This window comes from Herpailurus yagouaroundi, unplaced genomic scaffold (assembly GCF_014898765.1).
Source record: "Herpailurus yagouaroundi ecotype Mexico unplaced genomic scaffold, PumYag 77, whole genome shotgun sequence".
Taxonomy (NCBI): Eukaryota; Metazoa; Chordata; class Mammalia; order Carnivora; family Felidae; genus Herpailurus; species Herpailurus yagouaroundi.
Genome location: NW_024412388.1, coordinates 50978502 through 51005159, shown reverse-complemented (window position 1 = coordinate 51005159; position 26658 = coordinate 50978502). Strand labels below are relative to the sequence as shown.

At 38.7% G+C, this 26658-nt stretch overlaps 1 protein-coding gene and 1 long non-coding RNA gene across 5 annotated transcripts in view; one reads left to right on the top strand and one right to left on the bottom strand.

The window, feature by feature from the left end:
- Positions 1-18419, top strand: part of LOC121027230 (uncharacterized) — a 38590-nt gene extending 20171 nt beyond the window's left edge. The window contains exon 5 of the long non-coding RNA XR_005788614.1: positions 18326-18419. This is a non-coding gene — a long non-coding RNA (uncharacterized LOC121027230). The remainder of the gene's footprint in view (positions 1-18325) is intronic.
- The window catches only part of PATJ (PATJ crumbs cell polarity complex component), a 372856-nt gene that overhangs the window by 280553 nt on the left and 65645 nt on the right, over positions 1-26658 (bottom strand). For all 4 annotated transcript variants that reach the window (XM_040470436.1, XM_040470437.1, XM_040470438.1 and 1 more), the window contains exons 15-17: positions 18335-18469; positions 11666-11827; positions 8049-8180 (exon numbers count right to left, since the gene is read on the bottom strand). In XM_040470436.1, coding sequence (XP_040326370.1) covers positions 8049-8180; positions 11666-11827; positions 18335-18469 — 429 coding nt within the window. The remainder of the gene's footprint in view (positions 1-8048; positions 8181-11665; positions 11828-18334; positions 18470-26658) is intronic.

The window sequence follows — 26658 nt, the reverse complement described above, 5'->3', positions numbered from 1 at the left end:
TGTCTCTTTCTGCCCCTCTCCCACTCACGTTCTGTTTCTCTTTCAAAAATAAATAAACATTAAAATTTTTAAAATAAATACATCAATTACTGCCAATATAAAGTCGAAACAAAATGAATAGTTATACATTGCTATCACTTATTAATCTGTCCATAGCATGGAAAATCATTAGCAAATTCATGAATTAGGCACCTGCTTAGACTTTGTTTTCCAGAGAATTATCTAATTAAAGAAATGACACTACATAAGAAGGCATCAATTTTAAGTAGTCTAAATACATAGGAGTCTCACAAATGGTTATATGCAAGCAATTTAGTAAAAATGTACCAAAATTTAAAAGATATGTGCTCTTTTGATGAGCAATTCTAGGAATTCATCCTAAGAATCATCCCCACCTTTTTACAAAAGAGTATGGCAAGGATATCCACTATAGCTACATTTGAAATGCCCACTAAATAGGTGCAGGAGATTGGTTAAATAAATTACTATACATCAACAATAATATACTATGTGGTTATTAAAAAGAATTACATAGATCTATAAATACCAAAATGAAAGAACATATAACTGAGATAAAACGCAATGTGCTTAAAGTATGTTTGACATACTCCATTTATATGTAAAAAAAATTTTTTTAAACTACTACTTTTATTACTTTGTATGTATAATATATCTCTGAAAGGATAGACAAGAAAAACAGGAGTTTTTATCTAGGAGAAGTGAAGGGACTATGGTCAGAGGTAGATTTACTTTTCACAGGATACCTTTATGTACTTTGAATTTTTATGCCATATGTATGTATTACTTATTTCAAAAAACATTCCTTACATTCAGAGGAAGTCATTCTGTTGCACATATAAGAAAAAAGCCAATTTAGGGGCACCTGGGTGGCGCAGTCAATGGAGTGTTCAACTTTGGCCCAGGTCATGATCTCACGGTAAGTTCGAGCCCTGCGTCAGGCTCTGTGCTGACAGCTCAGAGCCTGGAGCCTACTTAGGATTCTGTGTCTTCTTTCTCTCCCCCTCCCCTTCTCACATTTGGTCTCTCTCTTTCAAAAATAAATAATAAACATTAAAAAAAATTAGAATAAAGCCAATTTAATGACAAATACATGAAATTTACACAATCTCTTCCTATAACTTTTTAAATCTTTTTTTTTTTTTTTAATTTTTTTTTTCAACGTTTATTTATTTTTGGGACAGAGAGAGACAGAGCATGAATGGGGGAGGGGCAGAGAGAGAGGGAGACACAGAATCGGAAACAGGCTCCAGGCTCTGAGCCATCAGCCCAGAGCCTGATGCGGGGCTCGAACTCACGGACCGCGAGATCGTGACCTGGCTGAAGTCGGACGCTTAACCGACTGCGCCACCCAGGCGCCCCAACTTTTTAAATCTTTTAAAGAGAATTCATCTAATGGAGTTAGGAAAAAGTCAGGCAAAAACTACATACTAAGTTTTTATAACAAACACTAAGCCATACCATATCCAAGACTCAGCAATACTATAGTCATTCATATTCATACTCTTTGGGCTTTATAACCCATTTCTTCTGTTAAGAAAAATTAATCTTTTTTTTTTATACAGAGGAATATTTTCACTATTATTTTTAAGGAATCATCATTCGTCTTTGGTCTTTCAAACAACTTTTTAAAATATCGCTAACAGTATTTATGTGTGAATCACCTCTCAATGGCTGTGCTATTATGCTTTCTATTTTTATCTATCTTAGAGTCTGAGATAAACCCAAAGTCTTTTAAAAATATCGGCTTTGGCAAAAATTGAGTCTGTCCATATCAGGAGGGGAGAGAAACAAGGACCGGGATGTGGGAGGAAGGAGAATTATTGGTTAATAAATTTTACCTTCTAAATCACTGAAATTCAAAAGTACTAAGAATGGCAATATCATGGCTAATGTTCAAAAATTGGCTAATGTCAAACATTTCCAGTGAATTATAATCATGAGGGGTTATTCGAAGTTCAACATAAATCAAAACACCAGAAAATATCCACTTGCCGTCTTTAATACGTAAGGTCAACCTAAGGTGAAATCCACACAATTCTAAATTTATTTCAAGATTTTTGGTAGAAATTAAAAATTACAGACTCAGACTACTTAATAATTGCTTCATTATTGAACACTAGCCCACAACAAATTAGTAGCACTAATTTAGGATACTTAAATTTGTAATTATTTTCATTGGAAACAATAAACACTAGCTCTTAGAAAATGTGTATGAGGACACTATATTAATTTTTAATACTTACTAAACTTCCAGATAAGCATTAAAAATGAGAATACTATCTCGCAACTTGTCTTTAAGATATGAAATTTTTTTTGCAAGCTGGAAAAACAGGAAGATCTGCTGTAATAAATTTAGTACAAAGATCTCCTGTAATAAAATGCGTGCATCATGAAAGGAGCAGCATAATACGGTAGCTAAAAGCATAGACTCTGGGAGCCAACTGCTTGAGTTCAAATTCTAGTTCTGCCACATACTAGCTGTGTGAACTTGGACTAGTTATGTAACCTCTCTGTGCCTCAGGTTCCTCACTTCAAAAATGAGGATAATAGCACCTACTCTTGGGGCACCTTGGTGGCTCAGTCAGTTGAGCGTCCAACTTCGGCTCAGGTCACGATCTCATGGTTCATGAGTTGGAGCCCCTCATCAGGCTCTGTACTGACAGCTCAGAGCCTGGAGCCTGCTTCAGATTCTGTGTCTCCTTCCCTCTCTGCCCCTCCCTTGCTCATGCTCTCTCTCTCTTTCAAAAATAAATAAACATTAAAAAAAAAAAGTCATGGGACATCTGGATGGCTCAGCTGGTTAGGCGTCTGACTTCAGTTCAGGTCATGATCTCATGGTTCGTGGGTTTGAGTCCAGCATCGGGCTCTGTGCTGACAGCTCAAACCCTGGAGCCTGCTTCAGATTCTGTGTCTCCCTCTCTCTTCACCTCCGCTACTCATGCTCTGTCTCTTTCTCTCTCTCAAAAACAAATAAAACATTAAAAAAATAAATAATAATAGCACCTAGTCCATAGGGTTCTTGCAAGGAATACGTACGTAAAACAATCAGAACAATGCCCAGCAAACAGTAAACACTCAGTAAACGTTAGCGATTATTACTGGATTTGTATTAGTTTTAGTTGTATTAATATTAGGATTAGTATGAGTATTAGTACTATTCCAAGGAATAAAGACATTATGTGATTGAGACAAAGATAACTCGAGCGCAATATGTAAACCACATCTAGAAACTGGCAAGAAATTATACCCTAAAAAATTATAAAAAATTTCTGAAGTTTTATGTTGCTTAGAAACAGAGTATACAGTTAAGCCATTATATTCATGTTCTTGATAAATTAGGCACATCACTGTTTTCCATGGCACTATCTTACACGATATGATATTATAGTGACAAATGACCCTTCTAACGTGGTACACATATAGGATAGGATTTTAACTAGCCACTACATGGAGTAGTGCCTAGAAATATTTGAAACTAATAAATATTCTACCTCCATTCAAATCCCAGCCAATAAAGCTAGTATCACTTTATCTTAAAATCTAATGAGGAGGCTTACCACCTGAATCACATTTACGATGTCTTCCCTGTCACTATCTCCTTTTGCTTTGTCCCAATCTGTTTTAAATGCCTTTCATGAAAATGTATTTCCACTTTGCATTTCCAGACTTTCACCTATCCAGGAAGCCACCCCATAGTTCCATGGCCAATTCAGCATCCTTTATCTGCTCGCTCATCTTTTCCTAAGGTTCAGTTCAATTTATGTAAAAAGCAAATTGCTGGCCAATAATCCACAATTGGATAATTCACATATGGTTTATCAAGAGTTGGCTGCATTTTAGAATGTAATTTTACAATTAAATTTAGACTTCACTAAACAAAGGCATGTACTTATTAATTTTCCTAAATAGATGGCTTAAAATTGACAGGGTACAAATATATTGTAGTACAGCTATATATTAAAGGACAATATCAAGACTTCTGTAGTTTATTTTCTAAGTTGGATGATTATCGATATTCATATACCCATCGTAATGTTAACATTTCCCACTTCTTTACACATTAATTTACTTAATCCACACCAATCCTTTGAGCTAGACATTATCCCCATTTTATAGATGAAGAAATTGCATAAGTACCAGTACAACAGATGCTGTATATCATTTAGTCAGGTTCTTGAGAAAGTTCTTACTATTCTAGAGAAAAACTGGTGAGAAATTACTATTGCAAAGTAAATTTTCAATCTCTTCAATACTGCTAATGCAGTCCTTTACCACCGGGAAGCTCTCCCACTGTCCTAAAACTTTCCTCTGGTGGCCAAAATGTTTCTACGGTATTCTTATTCTAAATGTACTAAGAGGGGGAATGGGATGGGGGTGGGTTTGCATTGGTCCTATTCAGCTACCTAATAAATTCATACAGGATATATTAAATACAATAATAGCCAGGAACATGGCCTTTCATGACTTTTGCTACACCTTCACCTGGCCTTGCAAAAAATGTTTGAACTTTAGAATTTATTACCTAATTACAACAAGAGACAATATAACCAATTAATTAACTTGCCCCAAACCAAATTTTAAATTGTGTTTATGTGTCATCTAAATGTCATAGTGTTTAATAGTTCTACATACCACTGATAAATGGTGAAAACGTGCCAAATACAGCTGTAAGTAAATGGACTTAAGAAAAAAGTTCAGTTCAAGATTGAATGTTTTTTCTCCTAAGGGTTAGCTACAGAAGTAAATAAGCTGAGCACTTTAATATGAATCAAAGTAGCATTTCAAAAATGAAATATTTTTCCATCAGTTCTCTGAGAAGCACAAAGACAAAAGGAGTATCTAACACTTCTTTTGCAGCAAAATTACTTTATATAATTTGTGCAGAAATGTCTGTATACATAATGATGATTATGAGGAAGATGGGGAAAAACCCTAGAATTTTATTTTATTTTTTAAGTTTATTTTGAGAGAGACAGAGAGAGAGAGAGAGAATACACAAAAGGGAGAGCACCAGAGCAGAGCGGGGGGGGGGGGGGGGCGCAGGGAGGGAGAGAGAGAATCCCAAGCAGGTTCCACACAGTGAGCACAGAGCCCAATACAGGGCTCGATCTCATCAACTGTGAGATTATGCTCTGAGCTGAAATCAAGAGTCAGACACTTAACCGACTGAGTCACCCAGGCAGGTACCCCTCATTGGCATTTATATGTAAGCATTTTTTTTCTGAGATAAAGAGATAGAGAGTGTGCACGCTAGAGTGAGCATAAGCAAGGGTGGGACAAAAAGAGAGAGGAGAGAATTCTAAGCAGCAGCCTCCATGCCCAGCACAGAGCACACATGGGGCTCAATCTGACAACTGTGAGACTACCATCTGAGCCGAAATTAAGAGTCCAATGCTTAACTGATTGAGTCACCCAGGTGCCCCTAGAATTTTATAAATAAAAATAAAATTTCAAAAAACCAAAGTATGCTACATGTCATACCTACAGGAATGTGGTGAGGAAAGAAATTTTCCATATTTGGAACTATTTTTAAGTGTAAAGCTCAGAACTGCTAAAAGAATTCTTCTGTTAACTAGAGGTTAAATTCTTAAGGACTATCAAACTTTTCTTTCTATCCTTTACTGAAGTTTGGTTTGGTTTTTATTTCTGAAACACTTCTCTGCTTTAACATGGGCAATATTCGAAATATAAAGCTTGCAGATAATGTCATTTAAGAGGGTAAGCATGACCATTTTAATACCTTATGTAATAATGCAAATACATATAGCTCCAATGATAATGGAAATGTACCTGAATATCTAACACTACATCTGAAAGGTGTTTTCTAAACTAAACCCTAATGATCAAAATGGTAAACAATAAATTTCGTTGGATGTGTTCATTTAGTTCCAGTTAATTTTGGCTAACCTAGAGGTGCCTGTGTGGCTCTGTCAGTTGAGCGTCAGACTTTTGATTTCTGCTCAGGTCACGATCTCATGGCTTGTGGGTTTGAGCCTTGCATTGGGCTCTGCACTGTCAGAGGGATTCTCTCTCTCCCTCTCTTTCTGCCCCTCCCCCACATACACACACATGTGCTCTCTTTATTCAGTTTAAAATATTCTGCAAATATTTATCATTTACCATATGGTAGGTAATAAGGATATACGGGGGAAGAAAAATTGAGGTAGTACCTAAAATTTGTTTTATATGTCTTATATTAACCAATATATAAGCTTCTAGAATCTTACAGTATTGATACTTCTTGATAAAAATATCTCCCCAATTATGCATTATTTAGAATCAGCAAATCATAATTCAGTAATATTCCAAAGAAAAGTTCTAATAACAGAGAGGGTTATCTGGCATAGAAATATGCAGCAAAGGGGCGCCTGGGTGGCGCAGTCAGTTAAGCGTCCGACTTCAGCCAGGTCACGATCTCGCGGTCCGTGAGTTCGAGCCCCGCATCGGGCTCTGGGCTGATGGCTCAGAGCCTGGAGCCTGTTTCCGATTCTGTGTCTCCCTCTCTCTCTGCCCCTCCCCCGTTCATGCTCTGTCTCTCTCTGTCCCAAAAATAAATAAACATTGAAAAAAAAAATTTTTTTTAAATAAAAAAAGAAATATGCAGCAAAAATGAACAATCTATTTCAGTAATCTTAAATCATACTGCCTAAATATGGAATTTAATGTTCTTACATAATGCTCAAAGTATTTTTCTTTTAATCTGTTCCCGAATGCCTTATTATATTAAAAAAATTGATTTTTATATCACTTGGCATTTTATGTGCTTTGATAGAGTACATTTTGCTTTATTAAACCACAATGTGTTTAGGCAGCACTAAAGTATTAAAATATGCATCTTAAAAGTGAAGAGCTTTTTTGCCAACAGTTCTAAATTCCCCATGATAATCAGAAGGTCTAAAAATACTGTAAACTGGTAAACTGATACAACATATAAATAGATGTCTTATTGGGATCTTTCACACACACCTCCTCCCAAATACATTAGTGACTTGACTCTAATTATAATTGGAGTACATATAAATAAATGTCATGTGTCCTATATTAAATACAAATACATAATTTCACCAAGAACATTTCTGTTAACAGAAAAGCAAAACAATAAAAACCTTCATGTGAAGGGGAGAGAGAAGAGAGAATTAGGAATGAATGACTATCATGTGGATGGGGTTTCTTTCTGCGGTGATGAAGTGTTCTAAAATTAAGACTGTGGTGATGGTTGCACAACTCTGAATATACTAAAAACAACCAAATGGCATGCCTGAAATGCATGAATGTTATGGTATGTGAAACATATTTCAATAAAGCTGGGGAAGGGGCAGCTGGGTGGCTCAGTCAGTTGAGCGTCCAACTTTGGCTCAGGTCACGATCTCACGGTTTGTGGGTTCGAGCCTCGTGTTGGGCTCCATGCTGACAGCCCACAACCTAGAACCTGATTCAGATTCTGTGTCTCCTTCTCTCTCTGCTCCTCCCCTGTTCTCTCTTTCAAAAATAAATAATATTAAAAAAAATTTTTTTTAAGCTGGGGAAAACAATCCCTCCATATAAAAAAATTCTTGAAGGGTCACCTAGGTGGCTCAGTTGGTTGAGCATTGGACTTTTGATATCAGCTCGGGTTGTGGTTTTGCGGTCATGAGACTGAGCCCGTCATCAGGCTCCACACTGACAGAGAGGAGCCTGCTTGGGATTCTCTCTCTCCCTCTTTCCCTGCCCCTCCCCTGCTCACATTCTCTCTCTCTCTCAAAATAAATAATTTTAAAAAATTCTTCAAGCTCCAGTTTCTAAAAGCATCCATGGGTATAAAACTATTGCTTCCCTCACTATTCAATTATTATATCACCCATCATTTTATTCACTAAGAAAGCTACCAGTTGCAAAGGTAACAATGGGAATTTTAACACCTGTCTTTGGATGATAGCATTATACATCAAATCATTCATTTTTCCCTAGTGGGTTCCTTAAATAATTACTTTTCCGCATACCTTTAAAACAAACAAATCCCTCCAGAAACTCAATATAGATTTTTATACCTGGTAATCCAAAATGCTGAATCCCAAGCCTTTATGATCTTTTACAAGTTCAACTATCTTGACTTCAGGAGACCATAATGCTAATTCCCCATCATCATCATCTTCAGTATGGACATCTACACTGTGGTCAGCCTGAAACACCGAAGAAGATAAATGCTTCAAAATATTGTCCTTTCAATTCTGAAAAGAATTAACATATCAGGAATCTCATAGCTTCTTCTCAAACTGGGAATTCTCTTTGGCATGCATAGTTTATAATCTTTTCAAAAGGGGCATGTGCTGGGGTACACACACTCTAGGATAAGATCCTCAAGAAAATTCAAGTACTTAAAAATGCAGGCTGCTCATACAGTTGGATTTTTTTTAAATGTAAGTAACTGTTTCATTCAAAATATTAACACTGACCTCTTATACTTCAATGAGGTCTGTCATCCCATTAGAAGCATAAAAGGAAAAAATATGTGATTTAAGAAAAAAATGTAAATATCATACAAAGTCAAAGTTTATAAGATATTTAAGTAGCAATACCTGAATTCACAATTACAGTGAGAGACAGAAAGATGCCAACAAAGAGAGAGACTAGTGTAAGACAAAAGGGAAACCACTTCTGTTGGCTCCTGGAAGTTAAGAAAAACTTCACTAGAAAAACAAAGTGGAAAAAACTCTAAGAAAATCTGGTCTTGGATGGAGGACGTAAGCCAGCAAAACTATTCGATACAGAGATCCTTGGTTATTTTTCTTGACTTCACACTCCTGAGTCCCCCTATTCCAGACTCCTTCCCTCCTTTCAGGTAAAAAAGTCACTGCTATAGGGAATTCTAGGAAGCTAAATCATAGTGGGTCAATGAGTCAACTACACAGAAGGAGAGAAGCTGCTTTCAGTTTTCAATACTATTTATAGCATGGTATTATTTTTTATATGATCTATCTTGCTCAAAATACTCTGAACTTCTACCTGAAGCTCAAAAATTATCTTCTTTTTCTTTGTAGCAACTAACAAAATGACAGGCTAGAATGGAAATTCTGTGTGGGCTACCATGGAGTTTACCGATGGTTATCTGCTCAGCCCACAATACAGCCTGGCGTGCACTAGGCACTTGATAAATCTTTGTTCAATACATTAACAAATCATCCATCTTTGCATTTCCCTTGAAACTTTCTAAATAAAGCTATGGACTAATTTTTCAAAGTAGACTTCTTAAAACTTTGGGTGCTCTTAGTAAATAAAATCAAAGTGCATCGTTCCTATGAATGTAATTTTGAGTGACTTGCATAAGAAAATCCATTTAATGAAATCAAAGGGAGGGGGCCCCTCTAATGTGGAAGAGCAAGGCACCAGAGCAAGTACAAAAACATTTTTAAAGTTAGGGTTGGTCCAGATCTCAAACTGTCCCCACAGGACATGGAAAGTCAATACCCGATTCATGGTGGATTGAATCAAAACATGGGAACAATTTCTGGGTTCCTGAATTACAAAACTTGAAATTAGGGGGATCCACTGAATCAGTAACCTCTGTATATATAAGTCTGATGTGAGGAAATGATATTTAAAAAGAAAACATTATACCTTCCAAAAAAGTAAAGTTCCAATACCTAATACGATGTGATTGATGTTTTGCTGTGCATTTAATATCCTCAATGATTAATGAGCATTAGAATTTTGGCTAAGTTGTCTAACCAGATAAGGTTTAAGAACCTAAGATGATATAGGGATAAACAGAAAAAAAACAAAAAACAAAAAACAAAGACAGATGGAAAAGAAAGCCAGGATTTTAAGAAACCACATACACTTATAAAACCTAAGCTTACAGAAATTTCAAGGCATCTAAGGTATGTAGGATATTATACTCCAACCTGAGATATATCACTCTGATAGAATCAATTCTGCCTAACTCTGTATTTACAGAATAGAAAGCAATCAACTAATGGGCAGCAAGGTTGACATTTAGAATAATTCAAAGCTGTTGTTTACCCATTGTGGTAAAGGATGACAGATGGGAGCACAGAGTCAGCAAGCTGGGTTGGTGATTTACACACCCTGTAAGATTTGATTAAAGGCATTTTTATCAACCTTTAGAGGTAAGCCCTCATCCACACTGAATTTTAGTACGATAGTAAGAATCACAAAAGTGATTCGAGTCTCTTCTTTGAAATAGATTTTACCAAAGATAAACATTAAAAAAAAAAAAAAAAGATTCTCAATCAATAATCAATAATGGGCAGGGCAATTCTTGTACAACCAGTACAGAATAAAAACACTATGAGACACAAATTAATTTTTTTTTAATTTTTTTTAATGTTTATTTATTTTTGAGACAGAGAAAGAGCATGAACGGGGGAGGGTCAGAGAGAGAGGGAGACACAGAATCCAAAACAGGCTCCAGGCTCTGAGCTGTCAACACAGAGCCCGACACGGGGCTCGAACTCACAGACAGTGAGATCGTGACCTGAGCCGAAGTCGGACGCTTAACTGACTGAGCCACCCAGGCGCCCCGAGACACAAATTAATTTTAAGATATGGCACAAATTAATTTTAAGATATGGCTCTGCCCACGGGAGCGGAGTTGTCATGTCACATGAAAGACTTTGTGACCTACGACAGTGCTAGCCTCTTACATACTTTAGGAAATTAGCAAACAAAGATGGGTGGACTGGAAGAGTCAAGAGCTATCGTTAACTTTTCCTGAGCACTTTCCACGTGGAAGGCATTGCACTAAGAACTGTGCACATAGTATTTCATTTCCTTCTCACACAAACTGATGAGGGTGGTAAGTACTATAAGCATCCCCAATTTTCAAAAGAAGATGAATATTCAAAGGAAGTTATCTGCTCCAAGATTCACAATCATTAAGTGGTAGAGGCACAATTAGAGTCCATATATGTTGAAATTCAGACCACAGGCAGGTAAAAGAAAGGCTCTGTGTATGTAAACTGGTGTTAATAGAATTATAATTTGTAAGAGTCTGGAAAGGGGGGAGGGGTAGGGAAAGTGGCATGAAAGATGAGGTTACAAATGGCATAAAATGGCAAAGCATGTGCTTAAAACTGTTTTCATAATCACAATGTTCTTTAAAATAAAAAAAAATTAAAAAACAAAACAAAACAAAAAAAGAGTACCAAAAGCACAGAAAATGTTATATTCTTCTCTGACCTTCTGAAGGCTTTTATAGCAATTTTTACTCACTTCAAAACCGGTCATAGATCTTCATATTTTTAAGGCTCTGAAAAAGGGAAGTCCATTAGATATTTAACACTCATCACCATCTTAAACTTAAGATGAACTGAGTTGAACTGGGATCCAGAAGTAATGAGCCCAGGAAATTACTTTAAAAAAAAAAAAAAAAAAAAGTTCTCTAAAATCAAAGTGCATGCATGTTAATATCTCCACCATTTCAAGTCAAAAAAATTAAAAAAGGAAGAAAAAAAGTTTTATGATGTTAAATGAAAAATAACAATTTGAAAAGCTATGCATTGTTGCCTGTAAGTGCTACTTTAGTCATATAAAAGAGGGAAGAAGTGTCTCCCCTCCCTTCCTATCCAAATACTCTCTCCAGGGCATCCTGGATGAACAGGCATTCCTATGGGAACCGCATATGGGAACCATATTCAGTTTGTACCTCTATCTTGGGAAGAGAGGCTTCAGTGGTCCTTGGTTCATCTACAGAGGCTTCATCATCAAAGAGTCGTCGACAGCAAACCAAGGTAAAGGGAGGTGGCACTTCTTTGAGAAAGGAGACTGCTTCTCGGCGAGATTTCCCATAGAGCTGCACACCATTGACCTAGAAAGTCAAGGGACACGTCAGAACTGAGGAGGCCCCAATGAAAAAACCAAAGTCCCATGCTTACATCAGAATCAAAACAGTATTATTTTATTTTTCCTATGAACAAAGGGTTTAAATGTATTCACGTTATTTTAGCAGTAACCAAACATAAAAAACTAATGCATAAATGTACAAAACTAAATGCATAAAAATTAAAGCTAAACCTTGACTGAATTTCAGTGAACAAAGTATAACGTGTGAAGATTACAAGTGATGTGCCTAATTTTTCACACCTCCATGGTTTCTCTTTTCGACTCCAATGTTGAATTCTATCATCTACACATCTCTCTTTAAACATTAAACATCATTGATAACCTTTCTAAGATGGTCTCCTTGTGCTTTTTCATTTCATAAAAACACCACTAACAGATATTAACACTAAATTTAAGGCTAAAATTAAAACCTGCTCAGCTTATAATGTGTAGGTAACAAAATCTAGGATACTCAGCTGTCAAAATTTTTTTTCACATGCCATAAACTAGAAAATCCTAGAAAAACCCTGTCGATCAAAAAGAAATACGTATAAGCGTGCCTCTATTCTATTCTTACATGCTGTGACATAGCCATCAAGTACAGGAAGTGTGCCAGTTTTCCAATTGCTTTTTGTGTGTCCCATGTGTTTAAGTTGCTTTTTTTTCTTTTTTCTTTATTTTTGAGAGAGGGAAAGAGAGACAGAGCACGAGTGGGGGAGGGACAGAGACAGAGAAACACAGGATCTGAAGCAGGCTTCAGGCTCCAAGCTGTTAACACAGAGCCCGATGCAGGGCTCGAACTCACAGACCATGAGATCACGACCTGAGACGAAGTCTGATGTTTTACCGACTGAGTCACCCAGGCGCCCCTGTGTGTCCCATATGTTTAAAAGAACAAAAAGATAACCAACTACTCCTTACTAATGCTTAGTGCTTACCACCAAAAAATTTCCTAAATTTCCTATTTTAGTGCATAGTCACAATATGTTACACCAAAGATGATTTAGAAAGATAAACCTATTCTAACTTTTTATATATATGACCTAAGCTCCAGGAGCTCTCCCAGTTCTGACTAAATGCCACCAAAAGCTGACCTGTCTGCTACTCCCTCAAAGCTGAGGCATGAATACATCCAGGCATCAAATCATCTTTTCACATCTGGACTGGACTCCTACCTTCCTGGGAGGGTTCCGCAACATTATTAGTTTTAAAGTTATCTCTGGTCTGGCATTAATTTCTGACAGGTGCAGTGCTAATGTCCACATAACTGGAGGGGCTGACTTCCTGGGAGAAGAAACCTTTGCACAAAATCTGTCATTCTCAGACAATATGACACTGTGAGTCATTGGAAGTATCTCATCAGCAGCTGCCTGAGCCCCAAGTCAATCATCCCTGGGAACAATTCTCAGGCCTGCAACATACAAGTACTTAGCGATCAGGCTGGACGCCATCTCTCTGCCTCCTAATTATTTACAGAGAAATCACCACCTAGTAAAGAGACCCATATGTGCTTCAGGGAGCTAGTCCTAGTAGGAAAGTAAATACCGTCTCCCAAGACTTTATGACTGATGAAAGGGAGCCAGGGGACAGCAAGTTCAACAGCTAATAAAGGTTTTTCCTTGGAAGAACTGACAGTCAACCTTCACAGGTCATATCATGTCCACAGTGCCAACTGGTGCCACAAACACAGGAAGTTCTAAAATCACCCACATGGGTAGTACCCTGTACTGGAAATAAAGCAAGCAGATATAACCAAAGCAGGAATTCTACCCATATGCAAGTATTAGTTTGTGTTTCACATTACTTCAACAAATTAGAAAATCACTTTTCAGGTTTTTATCTTGGAGTACATTTAAATATTTATTTAGCTCATTATTTATTCATTTGAATTGTCTCCAATTATTACAGCAGGTGCCTGGTAGTCCTCCTCACTACTCTCTACTGCTAAAGGGATTGGTCACATTTCCCATTACCAATTCCTATCTAAGAGGATTTATGGCTGCTGTAAATAGCTGCTCTGGGCTGAGACTTGGCACAATGTTCTAACCCCAAAGCACATTTGTGTTTCTGGTTTTAAGCTCTAAGGAGTATGCTACATTACACACACACACACACACACACACACACAAAGTTCAAGAGTTTATTGGCTAACTTTAGACAGCTTTTTTTTTTGTTTCTATATTTGATTATTCAGAATAAGCCAACTTTTATTTTAGAGTTCACAGTATTTCTCTAGGCCCTCCAAGTGGAGACCCTCTTAAGTGGCATCAAGTCTCAATTACTCAGACTTTGTGATTAGAAAACACACACATACACATTTGCAGAGTACATAATACTGTACAAGTATTGTCCCACTGCATTACCTCATTCAATCCTCATTCATCTTATCCCATCAAGATTGTTTATGCCTTTTCACAGTGATAATACTGCCAAGATCTCACCGTGAGATTATGCTTTCAAGTTTACATGGATGAACGTAGCCACTGTGGAAAACTGTATGAAAGTTCCTCAAAAAGTTAAAAATAGAAATACACTAGAATCCAACAATGGCACTACTGGATATTTACCCAAAGAATACAAAAACACTAATCCAAAGGGATACATCTACCCCCCTGTTTACAGCAGTATTTACAATAGCCAAATTATAGAAGCAGCCCAAGCGTCCATAGACTGATGAATAAAGATGTGGTATACATACAGTGGAATATTATTCAGCCATAAAAAAGAATGAAATCTTGGGCAATGACATGGTTAGAGCTAGAGAGTATAATGCTAGGCAAAATAAGTCAGTCAGAGAAAGACAAGTACCATATGATTTCACTCACATGGAATTTACGGAACAAAAGAGCTAAGAGGAAAAAAAGAAAAATCAAGAAACAGACTTTAAAAAAAAATTTTTTTTAATGTTTATTTTTGAGAGAGAGCAAGTGAGCGAGCACAAGCAGGGGAGGGGCAGAGAGGGAGACACAGAATCCAAAGCAGGCTCCAGGCTCTGAGCTGTCAGCACAGAGCCCGATGCAGGGCTCGAACTCATGGACCATGAAATCATGATCTGAGCTGAAGTTGAATGCTCAACCGACTGAGCCACCCAGGGGCCCCAAGAAAGAGACTTTTAAATATAGAGAACTGATGGTTACCAGAGGGGGGTGGGGGGTGGGGACGGGTTAAATAGGTGAAGGGGATTAAGGAGTGCACTTGTCTTGAGCACTGAGTGATCTATGAATTGTTGAATCACTATATTGTGCACCTGAAACTAATAAAACACGGTATGTTAAAAAAAAAAAAGTTAATATTCCATTACATCCTTACAAAAACCATGGTGAGGTAGGCATCTATTGATCAAAAAACAATTCTCAAAAAAGTTGACATGTCAAAGGACACATGGTGAAGCTGTGGCAAATTCAAAACCAGAACAGCTCTTCTGACTTCAAACCTATCTTTCATTCCCTATTTCCAGTTTCTTCACCAGAAACTATACTTAAGAAAGTATACTACCTTACTATACCACATTCTGTTAGAAGAGGAAAGGCCCATGGGATTCTAATCTTGGCTAAAGCTCAGAGGACTCAGCTGATGGCCAGAATCACTTGCTCCATACTTGCCAATATTTCTTTATCACCTACCATATACTAATAGTGAATCATACTTAATGTCATACACTAAAAATGGTTACAATGGCAAATTCTGTTATGTATATACATTTTTTTCTTGGAGAAAAAGTAATTTATTGTATTTGTTTTAATCGTAATTGACGAAACACTGTATGTTAACTAAGCTGGAATTAAAAATTTTTAAGTTGTAGTTGATATACAACATTACATTAGTTTCAGGTGTACAACGTATGTATCTTTCTCACAAAAAAAAGAGAGCATCATACTGATTTTTACTAATTCCACTTCTCTCCAAACAAAAATCTCTCATTTCTCAATAATACCTAAAAACTACATATTATAGGGGCACCTGGCTGGCTCACTTGGTTAAGGAGCCGACTCTTGGTTTTGGCTCAGGTCATGATCTCATGATTTGTGAGATCAAGCCCCATGTCTGGCTCTGCACTGACAGGACAGAGCCTGCTTGGAATTCTTTCATCCTCTCTCTCTCTGCCTCTTCCCCCACTCAGGCACGATCTCTCTCAAAATAAATTAAAAAAAAAATAGGGGTGCCTTGTGTGGCTCAGCCAGTTAAGCATCCGACTTTGGCTCAGGTCATGATCTCACGGTCTGTGAGTTTGAGCCCCGTATTGGGTTCTGTGCTGCCAGCTCAGACCCTGGAACCTGTTTGGATTCTGGGGCTCCCTCTCTCTCTGTCCCTCACCTGCTTGTGCTCTCAAAAATATATAAAACATTAAAAAAATAAAACAAAAACTTTAAAAATAAATAAATAAAAACAACACAAAAACAAAAACAAAACTCACTTCATATTATAGAAATGGTCTGCAGGGGACCCTGGGTGGCTCAGTCAGTTAAGTGTCCGACTTCGGCTCAGGTCACGATCTCCTGGTTCATGAGTTTAAGCCCCGCATCAGGCTCTGTGCTGACAGCTCAGAGCCTGGAGCCTGTTTCAGATGCTGTGTCTCCCTCTCTCTCTCCCTCTGTCCTTCCCCGGCTTACACTCTCTTGCTCTCAAAAATAAATAAACATTAAAAAAAAATTAAAAAGAAATGGTCTCCAATCTCCAGATTATCATGTGTGGTATCCATAAAGCTATACTACATGCCCTGACGATCAGAAGAGAAAGATATGACCTCAGTACCAAAACAAAAACCAAAACAATAAGCAAAGAACAAAAAACCCTGAGTCATGTAAGTAAAACCTAAGGGCATTAATCTGCAGTAAGCATCTCAGTATGATTACTTGAGCACTTCTAAAAATAAGCAATTTACTACATCTTTTTTTTTTTAAGTTTATTTATTTTGAGAAAGAGAGAGGGATAAGGAAACGGAGCGCACACAAATAGGGGAGGGGCAGAGAAAGAGAGGGACAGAGGATCTGAAGTGGCCTCTGTACTGATAGCAGAGAACCCGACACAGGGCTCCGGCTCACAAACTGCAAGATCATGACCTGAGAGGAAGTCAGATGCTTAACCAACCGAGCCCTCCAGGTACCCTGTAACTTACTACATCTTAAAACAGGACTCCAACATCTTGCCCTCCCTTGCTTATGACAGAATACAACAACCAGTCATAGCAGCTTTCCCTCTGACCTCAAAAGTCAGTCCAGAATTCCCAACATTCTTCTCCAGGTAGCCAGACACTGCTAAAAAATGCAGTTGCACTGAACAACAAACTTACTTGCTACCCTTGTCATTTCACTTTGCATAAACTTTAGAAAGAAATCTCTAAAATCAAGGCCCATGGGAGTCTAATCTTGGCTAAGGCTACAAGGTTGATTCCATTAAGCTCAACTGAGGGCTTCCTGTGGTTTCTAACTCTTGGGAGAACCCTCTTTTACATAGCCTTCTCTAAGTGTGACATTCCCCACATCCCCTGCCCTCCACTAACTTTTTTTTGGAGCTTAGGAAGTAGTGTGATGTATTTGAAAAAAGTGAAATGGGAGTTAGAAGACATGAACTAAAGTCATCATGCTATGAGGATATAAAGTTGGAAATAATCAATGACTTACTTTCTTGTCTGTAAAACTAGGGGATTCAATATTGTTTGTTTTTTTTGTGTTACCTATAGAACTGTCCAATTTAACAAAATCTCTCAAGAAAGTCTTGTCAAAGCAGTAGCGCTGTAGAATTGCTCTAAATGAAGACAGGCTGGGGAGCCTGAGTGAGCCCACTGAGGCTGCCATGTTGTGTGAGCAAATCCCAAGGAGACCATATAAATACCACTCAGTAATACATAAGCCTGAAGTCATCCAGCTAGCTTAATTCATATTAGAAATAACCAATAAAACTTGCAAATGAATGGGACCATATACTGCAAACAAGGTGTAGGGATTCAAATCTTTAAAAAAAATTTGCTAAAACAAAGAAATTATGCTATAAAACTAAAACAGGCCATTAGCCTTTTTTCTCAATGACTTAAATAAGCACTCAAAAGAATATCTCAGGACTTCCAAACGACAGGGAAAATGAACTGTCATTACACAGGCTGTATTTTTCTTTGCCTTCATTTTATTTCATTTTTTTCCCAGTTTTATTGAGATATAATTGACACATAACACTGTGTGAGTTGAAAGCGTACAATGTGATGATTTCACATACACCTATATTGCAAATTGATTACCACAATAAAGTTAGTTAACTTATCCATCACCTCACATAGTTACCATTTTGTGTATGTGTGGGGAGAACATGAAGATCCACTCTTATAGTGATTTTTCAAGTATACAACACAGTATTGTTAACAATAGTCCCCAAGTATTTTTCAACCTAAGTAGCTCACATTACATTGGAAGTAATGTAAACTCAGTGAATTTCTGGTAAAAATACATCTTCCTACAACTTAGAAATTCCTGTCCTGTCTTTTATCTCTCAGAAATTTTACCTCAAGAAGCTCATCCTCTGGCTGCAGAAGTTTCAGTGTATCAACAGGACCACCTGGAACAATTGAAGATATATAATGGTGCCCATCAAAGGAATCCACTTCCATGCCAAGTCTCAGAGTGTGAATGGGCAGCAACTGTAGCAAAACACAAGCAGTAACATCAAACATGACAAGGGCATATCCAACTGTTAATCCCTCTGTCAAGTGTTATTTTGGCATGAAAGCCCCACCTCTTAAATCAGATCACGAAGATCCCGGTAGAGGACAATAATGGGAAAACTAATCACCAATAACATATGCAACATTTGTTTGCTTGTTCTTATTCTTTTCCTTTCAGATTCCCTAGAAATGGAGAGACAGACAAAGTCCTGCCTTCAATTCGAAGCAACAGGCATTCCAAACCTTCTATAGTTTCCAGTATATATTCAGTGTTTCACATTTCTGCAGGGCTTCCCATCTCCCAGAACATTCTAGTTCCTCTTTATTACCTAATTTCCACTCACACTTCCAGTGTAAGTGTCGCTTCTAGGAAGCTCTTCCTAATATCAAAGTTAATGTGCCTCTGTGTGGGGTCTAAGACCACCTTGTACACATCTCTCTCACAGCTCACAACCTACGCTGTTTACAATTTCTATTTTCTTGATTGCTCCCCCCTGGTTAAGTGCAAAGTCTGTATGTTCTCTCTATAACCTCAGGCCCTACAATAGTACCTGGTACTAAACATGGGCTCGTGTGTTTTTGAATTAATCTGTGAAAAATGGCACTTCATTCAAGAACTCCTTTTCCACAAACAAAAGCAAAAAAAGAAAAAAAAGAACTCCTTTCCCATTTCACCAACTTGAGTGAGAACAATTTCCAGTTAGGGAAGAGTAGTTATGTAATATGGAAGGCAATCATTATTCCATCCTAGGATTGATGCCATTGGCTTAAAAGAATTCATATGGGCTCAGATGAGTCAAAGGTTAAGAAATTCTAGCCAATGTCTAAGTAAAGAGATGAGACTCAGTGTTGTTGGCTGTAAAGGTCAAAAAGGCACTAACAAATCCACTCCCTTGACTTTCAAAGATGGAGCTAATGATTTCTCATTGAGGCTACAAACTCGAATGTGGTTACATGGTACTAATTATGGTTTATATTTCTTATATCAATAGTCTATTTCTCTAAAAGTACCAGCCCACCTCTAACTGTACATTTAAGGAGAAAACCCTACAGAATGTGGCAATGCATCCATAACATGGCTCCTTCCTTCATATATCCTATTCTCTGTAATCCCTTATCTCTGAGTTTGTCACCTCCCTGTAGACATCTGCTCTGAGTCCCCAGAGATCTACAGGCCTTTCTTCAGACACCATCTGGGGCTCATTTCCTTCCCACCATATACACACAGACAAATGTGAACTGGCAAACAGTGTTAAGGACTAAGACCTCAAGGACTTAAAACAGGCATGAGGGACTTCCGGCCCTGGGCTAATTTTCTGAAAGTTAAGTGCTCTTGACCACCGAGCACTTCAGGATCTACCACCATCTCTGGCATGAAGATGTTCCAGCACTCTTTTTGGGAAGTAATTCCTGTGATAAGTGAGAAGCAACATCAAAATAGAAGTACTTTCTCAGGGTCAATAAATTTTTACTTGTAGTATTAAAAAAAAAAAAAAAAAAAAGATGTTCCAGCACTTTAAACGAAGGGTTAACATTGCGTGATTCTTGTTCCCATTCTGTGATTTATTTCTCACTGCCGCCACCTCATCCTCCTGTCTAGTCATTGCACCAAGTCATGCACATCCTTGAAGAAGGAAGGAGACATAGTTTCCTTATTATTCGTGTATGTGTACGCATGTGTGGGTTTTTCAGTGTTTTTTTTTATTTTCACTAGTAAAAAGTTAATAAAAACTCTCGAATCTGTCTGTAATAAGAAACCGCCAACCATCTCCCTTTGCTTATAAGGCAAACACTAGCGCAGAGAGTGGTCAGCGGATCCACCCACAGGTCGTCTCTATGATGCGAAGATTACTTGTAAGAACAGACTGTTCAATTCTCAGGAATTTTATAAGCTAGCTATTGAAAATTCTATACAACTACAATTAAATAATATTAAAGACAAATGCAATAAGTATTCAAAATCCATCACTTCCTAATTATTTTTACCACACTTTACCTCCTTTAAGGGCTTCTGTTATACATGTACAGTGGAAATACTCTCTGTCTAAAAACTTAGAACAGAGGAACATAAGGGAAGGGAAGCAAAAATAATATAAAAACAGGAAGGGGGACAAAACATAAGAGACTCTTAAATACAGAGAATAAACTGAGGGTTGCTGGAGGGGGTGTGGGTGGGGGGATGGATTAAATAGGCAAGAGGCATTAAGGAAGTCACTTGTGGGATAGCACTGGGTGTTATATGTAGGGGGTGAATCACTGGATTCTACTCCGGAAATCATTATTGCACTACATGCTAACTAACTTGGATGTAAATTAAAAAATAAGTTAAAAAAAAAAAACTTAGAAAATCCTGAAGGAGTGAGCAACTGAAAGAGATGAAATGGTGGATATGTTGAGCTGCAAAATAAAGCTGGGTGAGGTAGTTAAACAGTCCTGTTCCCACAGAGAAATTGGAAACACTGAAGTGCTATTGTGAATTGTTTCGGAGCTCAGCAGTCCATGATGTCATTTTGGTAGCTTGAAATCTGCCATGGTGGGATTATTAACACCACGGATACTGGTAAATGCTACAAATTTGGGCTGGTTTTTGATTTTTGTTTTGAGAGCTAGACATTTACCAGCATACCACAATCTACAATCTAGTCTGGACATCATATCCAGCATATATTTATAGGATGTAAACTATGTACAAGGATTTGAGTTATGAGTTGGAATCATTAGGTGAATGAAAGAAACAGTCTTGACCTCTGCCCCTGGCACAAATATCCATTGTGAAACACAATAACAAGATGGCAAGCAGATACAAACAAAAAAACAATTCACCAACAAAAAAATGAAAAGCAAATAATTGCTAATTGTGATAAGTGCCATGAAGGAGCTAATCAGAGTCAAGACACCACACACAACTGGTGGAGGTCAGTTTGGAAAGTTGGTCGGGGTAGGTTTCAAAGTCAGGGACATTTGCGGTAAAAATTGAAGGGTAAGAATGCACCTGCCCTACAAAAAGCCTGCCAGGGAACTGCTTGTAGAAGGTCAATGAAAAAGATAATTGCTAAATTTTTACTCAAGCAACTGACGGTGATAGCAATTTCTGCATAGAAATGCCCCAAAGACATTACTGTACACACAGATCAGTTACTTACATAACCATATGTGCCCATAAAAAATAAAAGGGTTAAGGAAGAAACTGATCCAATCTCCTCATCCTGTCCCCTTACTAATCCTGATCTATTCACATGGCTGACCCCACTCCCCAAATCCACGAAACAGTTCAAGTCAGGAACAGACTGGAGCATAGAGGAACAACAGAGGGTCGCCCATGGAATCCCTCACCTTCCAGATACAGGGCTGTGCCCTTCTAGGCTATTCTCCCAGATGTCTATAAACAGTACATGCTCCCTAGAAACTTAAACCATGAGCAAAACACACATGCTCCATCTTCAATCACGCTGAACAAATAAACCAGAAACAATGTTTATGAAATCTGTCAATCTAAAAGAGGCCTACCTAATATTAGTTCTGAATCTAAATCTGAGTACAGCTGGGTTTTTGAGACTTCATGTTACATTGCTGCAGGCTTCTCTGCGGGAGCAGGACTGTTTAATTACCTGTCCCAGCTGCATTTAGCAACTAAACAAATCAACCGTTTCATCTGTCTCTTTCAGTTGTCCACCCCTTTGGTATTCTGAGTTCTTAGAGAGCAGAAAGTGCGAAAATGACAGAAGTGGGTGCAACAGACAGATGATTGATGCCTTCACACACATCACATGTTATGCTTTATTGATGCTTATTCAATGCGCTTTGCGAGGGGGGTCCTATTTAAATTGACAAAGTTAATGAGCAGCGGGATTTTCATGATCCTGATATGACAAGTAAAGGATACAAAGAAATATATCCAAGGAAAAGTATGACCATTGTGTGATTTACTGTCAGTGCTAGGATGATGAAAATCAAATGAGACCAAGCAAGCTAGAGCCCTTCAACCTGTGAGTGGAGAGACCTGTCACGAAGCAAACCATAGGTTATTCATTTGTTAAAAGCTCTACTTTTAGGACCCAAAAACAAGACATCAGAATGCTCAAGTGGGAATATAAATGATGTTGCTTCAAGGGAAAAAACCCTTCTGGAGAGGAATAGATATGTCAGTAGGATGGGGGAGGATGCTTCCCAAAAAGCTGAACTCAAAATAGAACAGGACAGAAAGAACCCCAGGATTGGTCCTTGTCTGTCTGTCTGTCTGTCTGCCTGTCTCTCTCTCTCTCTCTCTCTCTCTCTCTCTCTCTCTCTCTCTCACACACACACACACACACACACACACACACACACACACACACTCTGAAGATGTTAAATGCCATTTATGTTCAAAAGTTAGAGGGAGGGGCACCTGGGTGGCTCAGTTGGTTAAGTATCAACTCTAAAGTAGTTAAGCATGGCTCAGGCCATGATCTCAAGGTTCATTGGTATGAGCCCTGCTTGGGGCCCTGCACTGACAGCACTGAGCCTGCTTGGGATTCTCTGTCTCCTCTCTCTGTGCCTCCCAAGCTTGTGCTCTCTCTCAAAAATAAATAAATAAACTAAAAAAAACAAAACTAAACAAAAAAACTTTAAAGATTAAAAAAATAAAAGGGAAACAATTACTAAATTTACCATAAATAAAAACAAACTTACCAAGAATAAAGCTGCAACTTTTCAACTAACAGTGGAACACAGCATTAAAGTTTCTCACCCATCTAAAATTTTAATTCTAAATATTCAAAAAATATACACTATATACTCTTTTGTACAGAAATGCAGTGAAGGTTCTTTTTAGGTCACCTAACACCAAACTCAAAAATCAATTGGCACTTATTGTTTTAAATATCATTGATGTTACCTGCCTAGCTCACATGGTAGTTGAGCTTTTGACACCTGATTTAACACTTTGCACTTGGGGTGCCTGGGTGGCTCAGTTGGTTGAGCGTCCGACTTCAGCTCAGGTCACGATCTCACAGTCCGTGAGTTTGAGCCCCGCGTCAGGCTCTGGGCTGATGGCTCAGAGCCTGGAGCCTGCTTCCGATTCTGTGTCTCCCTCTCTCTCTGCCCCTCCCCCGTTCATGCTCTGTCTCTGTCTCAAAAATAAATAAATGTTAAAAAAAAAAAGAAAACACTTTGCACTTATGACTCTTGTTCTACCTTTGTTGTTGGTATTTCCTCCACCTGGAATCTCCAGTTATTTCTCCACATCCATTCTTCAGAATATACTCAAACGCCATCCTCCCAATAAACCTCCTTTACCTATATTGAGAAAGTACCGTCCCCTTCCTTGAATGAATGAAAAGACTTTTTAGCAATACCCGCACAGTAATTCTCAATGGAGGAAAGGAAGGGATCACAATTTCCTTTAAGGGCCTCACCACAAATGACAAAATTAGAATACTCGTCACGAGGGAAAAAAAAGGACATGTGTCTTTTGAAAAAGCTCCTGTTTCTGATAGGCCACCACCCTAGCAGAGGACCACAGTTACTATAGCACTGGATTCTGTGCCATATGCTCTCCACTCAAAAAAGAGACCAGTGAGGTATAAAATCACACACTTGAGAACCTGACACAGTAGTTGTGTCTGCAGAGGAGAAGAAGGGGACTGGGATGGGAGAGAAGCTTACTTTTTGCAGTATATACTTATGTAACTTTTTAACTTTTGGTCTTTTTTTTTTTTTTAATGTTTTATTTGTCTTTGAGAGAAAGAGAGAGAGACAGAGAGAGAGAGAGAGAGAGAGAGACAGAGAATCTGTAGTAGGCTGGACGCTGACAGCAACAAGCCTGACGCGGGGCTCAAACTCACCACCCATGAGATCATGACCTGAGCTGAAGTTGGACGCTCGATCCACTGAGCCACCCAGGCGCCCTTTAATTTCAGGTCATATCCATATATTATTTATTTAAAGAAAAAATAGCACAGGTGTAGAAGCCACGTAACCCTTGATGTGTTACCTAACTTTGCCACTTACTAGCTGCATGTGATCTTGGACAAGTCACTCTACTTGCCTGACACTCAGTTTCCACATATTAAAATTGGAAAGAAGAAAACACTTGCTGACCAATAGGGTGTCTGTGAGAAATAAAGGAGAAAAAATACTTTTTTCAAGTGTTTATTATTAGAAAGAGAAAGAGAGAGTGCATGGGACAGGAGTAGAGAGAGGGGGAGAGAGAATCTCAAGCAGGCTCCATGCTGTCAGCACAGAGCCCAACACAGGGCTCAATCTCATGAACCATGAGATCATGACTTGAGCGGAAATAAGAGTGGGATGCTTCACTGACTGAGTCACCCAGGCGCCCCAGGAGAAAACATGTTTAAAGAAAAGAAACTGAGAGCCCCTGGGTGGCTAGGTCAATTGAGCATCTGACTCTTGATTTCGGCTCAGGTTATGATCCAAGGGTCATGAGACTGAGCCTTGCACTGGGGCTCCATGTTGAGCATGAAGCCTGCTTGAGATTCTCTCTCTCTCCCTCTGCCCCTCCCCCTGCTCACCCACATACACTATCTCAAAAAAATGAAAATAAAGAAATTAAAAAATTAAATAAACAATAAAGCAAAGAACTGATCCTGGTAATCGAGTGTTAATACCCACTGCAACTCCCGGAGTGGTGGTGGGTGGGGGAGTGGTACATCCCACTGCCTTAAAAATTAGATTTGCTTATATAGAGTGAGGGGGAAACTCGTGTTTTAATGTCCTTTGGTTCAGAGAATATAATTCAGGAAGGAAATAAAGTGAAATCTGCCAGCCTGTCTTGTCAAAACCAGACAACAGGACCTGTTATGTTTGTTTCCCACACCAGGGATATTACTAATGCTCACTCCAAATTACAACTGATGGCCAGCGGAAAGGTCACCAGCATGAGCTAAATGCTTCTCCCTCACAGTGCTGTGATCATCTTAATAGTAAACAGTTGCCAAGAAAGCCATCCCTAAAAGTACAGTCTCCCCAGATGCGGGAAAACCGTTCTCATGTCATGATTAACGGCTTCCTAGAAGCAGTGCAGCTAATGCTCAAGCCAGTGTAAATTGCTTTCACCTCCCTCTTTCCCCACAACTCCATCCACTTCATAAGAAAAGCTTATCTGTTACACTGGCCAGTAAGTAATTCGTGAAGATGCTTCCAGAATTGTCATCCCTTCAAGAGTGGTGGCAATGGAGAAGCAAACTGGAGTGACCACCTGAAGACAGCCAGACCCTTAGGAACACCAGCCATGTCCATGAAACATGGATTCCCTAAATAGAAACCTGAGGAGATGGAAGAAAAACCTACAGCCTTGACTGCAGATCTCCACATTGAACCACTTAATCTTTCCACTGGTGTTACCTGGCACCACAACTGAAGCCCAGGCTTAGCACCATGGATCTAGAAGCCCTGTAGCACCTGGTCTCCCTCACCATCCTCATTTAACATTCTAGTCTTCGGGGCGCCTGGGTGGCTCATTCGGTTGAGTGTCCGACTTTGGCTCAGGTCATGAGCTCATGGTTCATGGGTTCGAGCCCCACATCGGGCTCGGTACTGACAGCACGGAGCCCACTTGGGATTGTCTGTCCCTCTCTCACTCTCTCATGTAAATAAACATTAAGATAAAAAAAAAATTTTTTTTAATTCTAATCTTCACTCAGTTTGACCCTAACAACTTCCATTCTCCCACAAGCTGGCCCTATCCTCCCAAAGGACTTTTACACCTGCCAGTCACCAGGTTCCCAGCCCCACATGCCCTTATCCTTCAGGCCCGGGCTCAGAAAGGCTTTCTCTGGCTTTCTCTCCAAAATGCTCCCTCCTCCCCAGCTGTGAGGTAACCATTCTGTTTACTTCTTTGCATCACTATTTACAATCTACAACTATTTGATCAAGCTACCTTTCACTTGTTAATTATCATGCCCTTACCCAAAGCCAGAGTCTAAGCTCTATGAGAGCAAAAGCCTTTTCCATTTTGGTTTTTTTTTCCATTTTTCCATTTTGCTACCATTGGCAGCAGTGTCCAGCACGGAGTAGGAACTCAGCAAATGTTTCAGAGATGAATGAAGGTGCTCTAAGCACCTGCTATCTAGCTGCGTAATTTGAGGTGGGACACTGCACCTACGCAAACTCCAGTGTCCTCCTCTGTGACGCACCACTAGGATAGTCTCCTTACATATTGCAGGGGG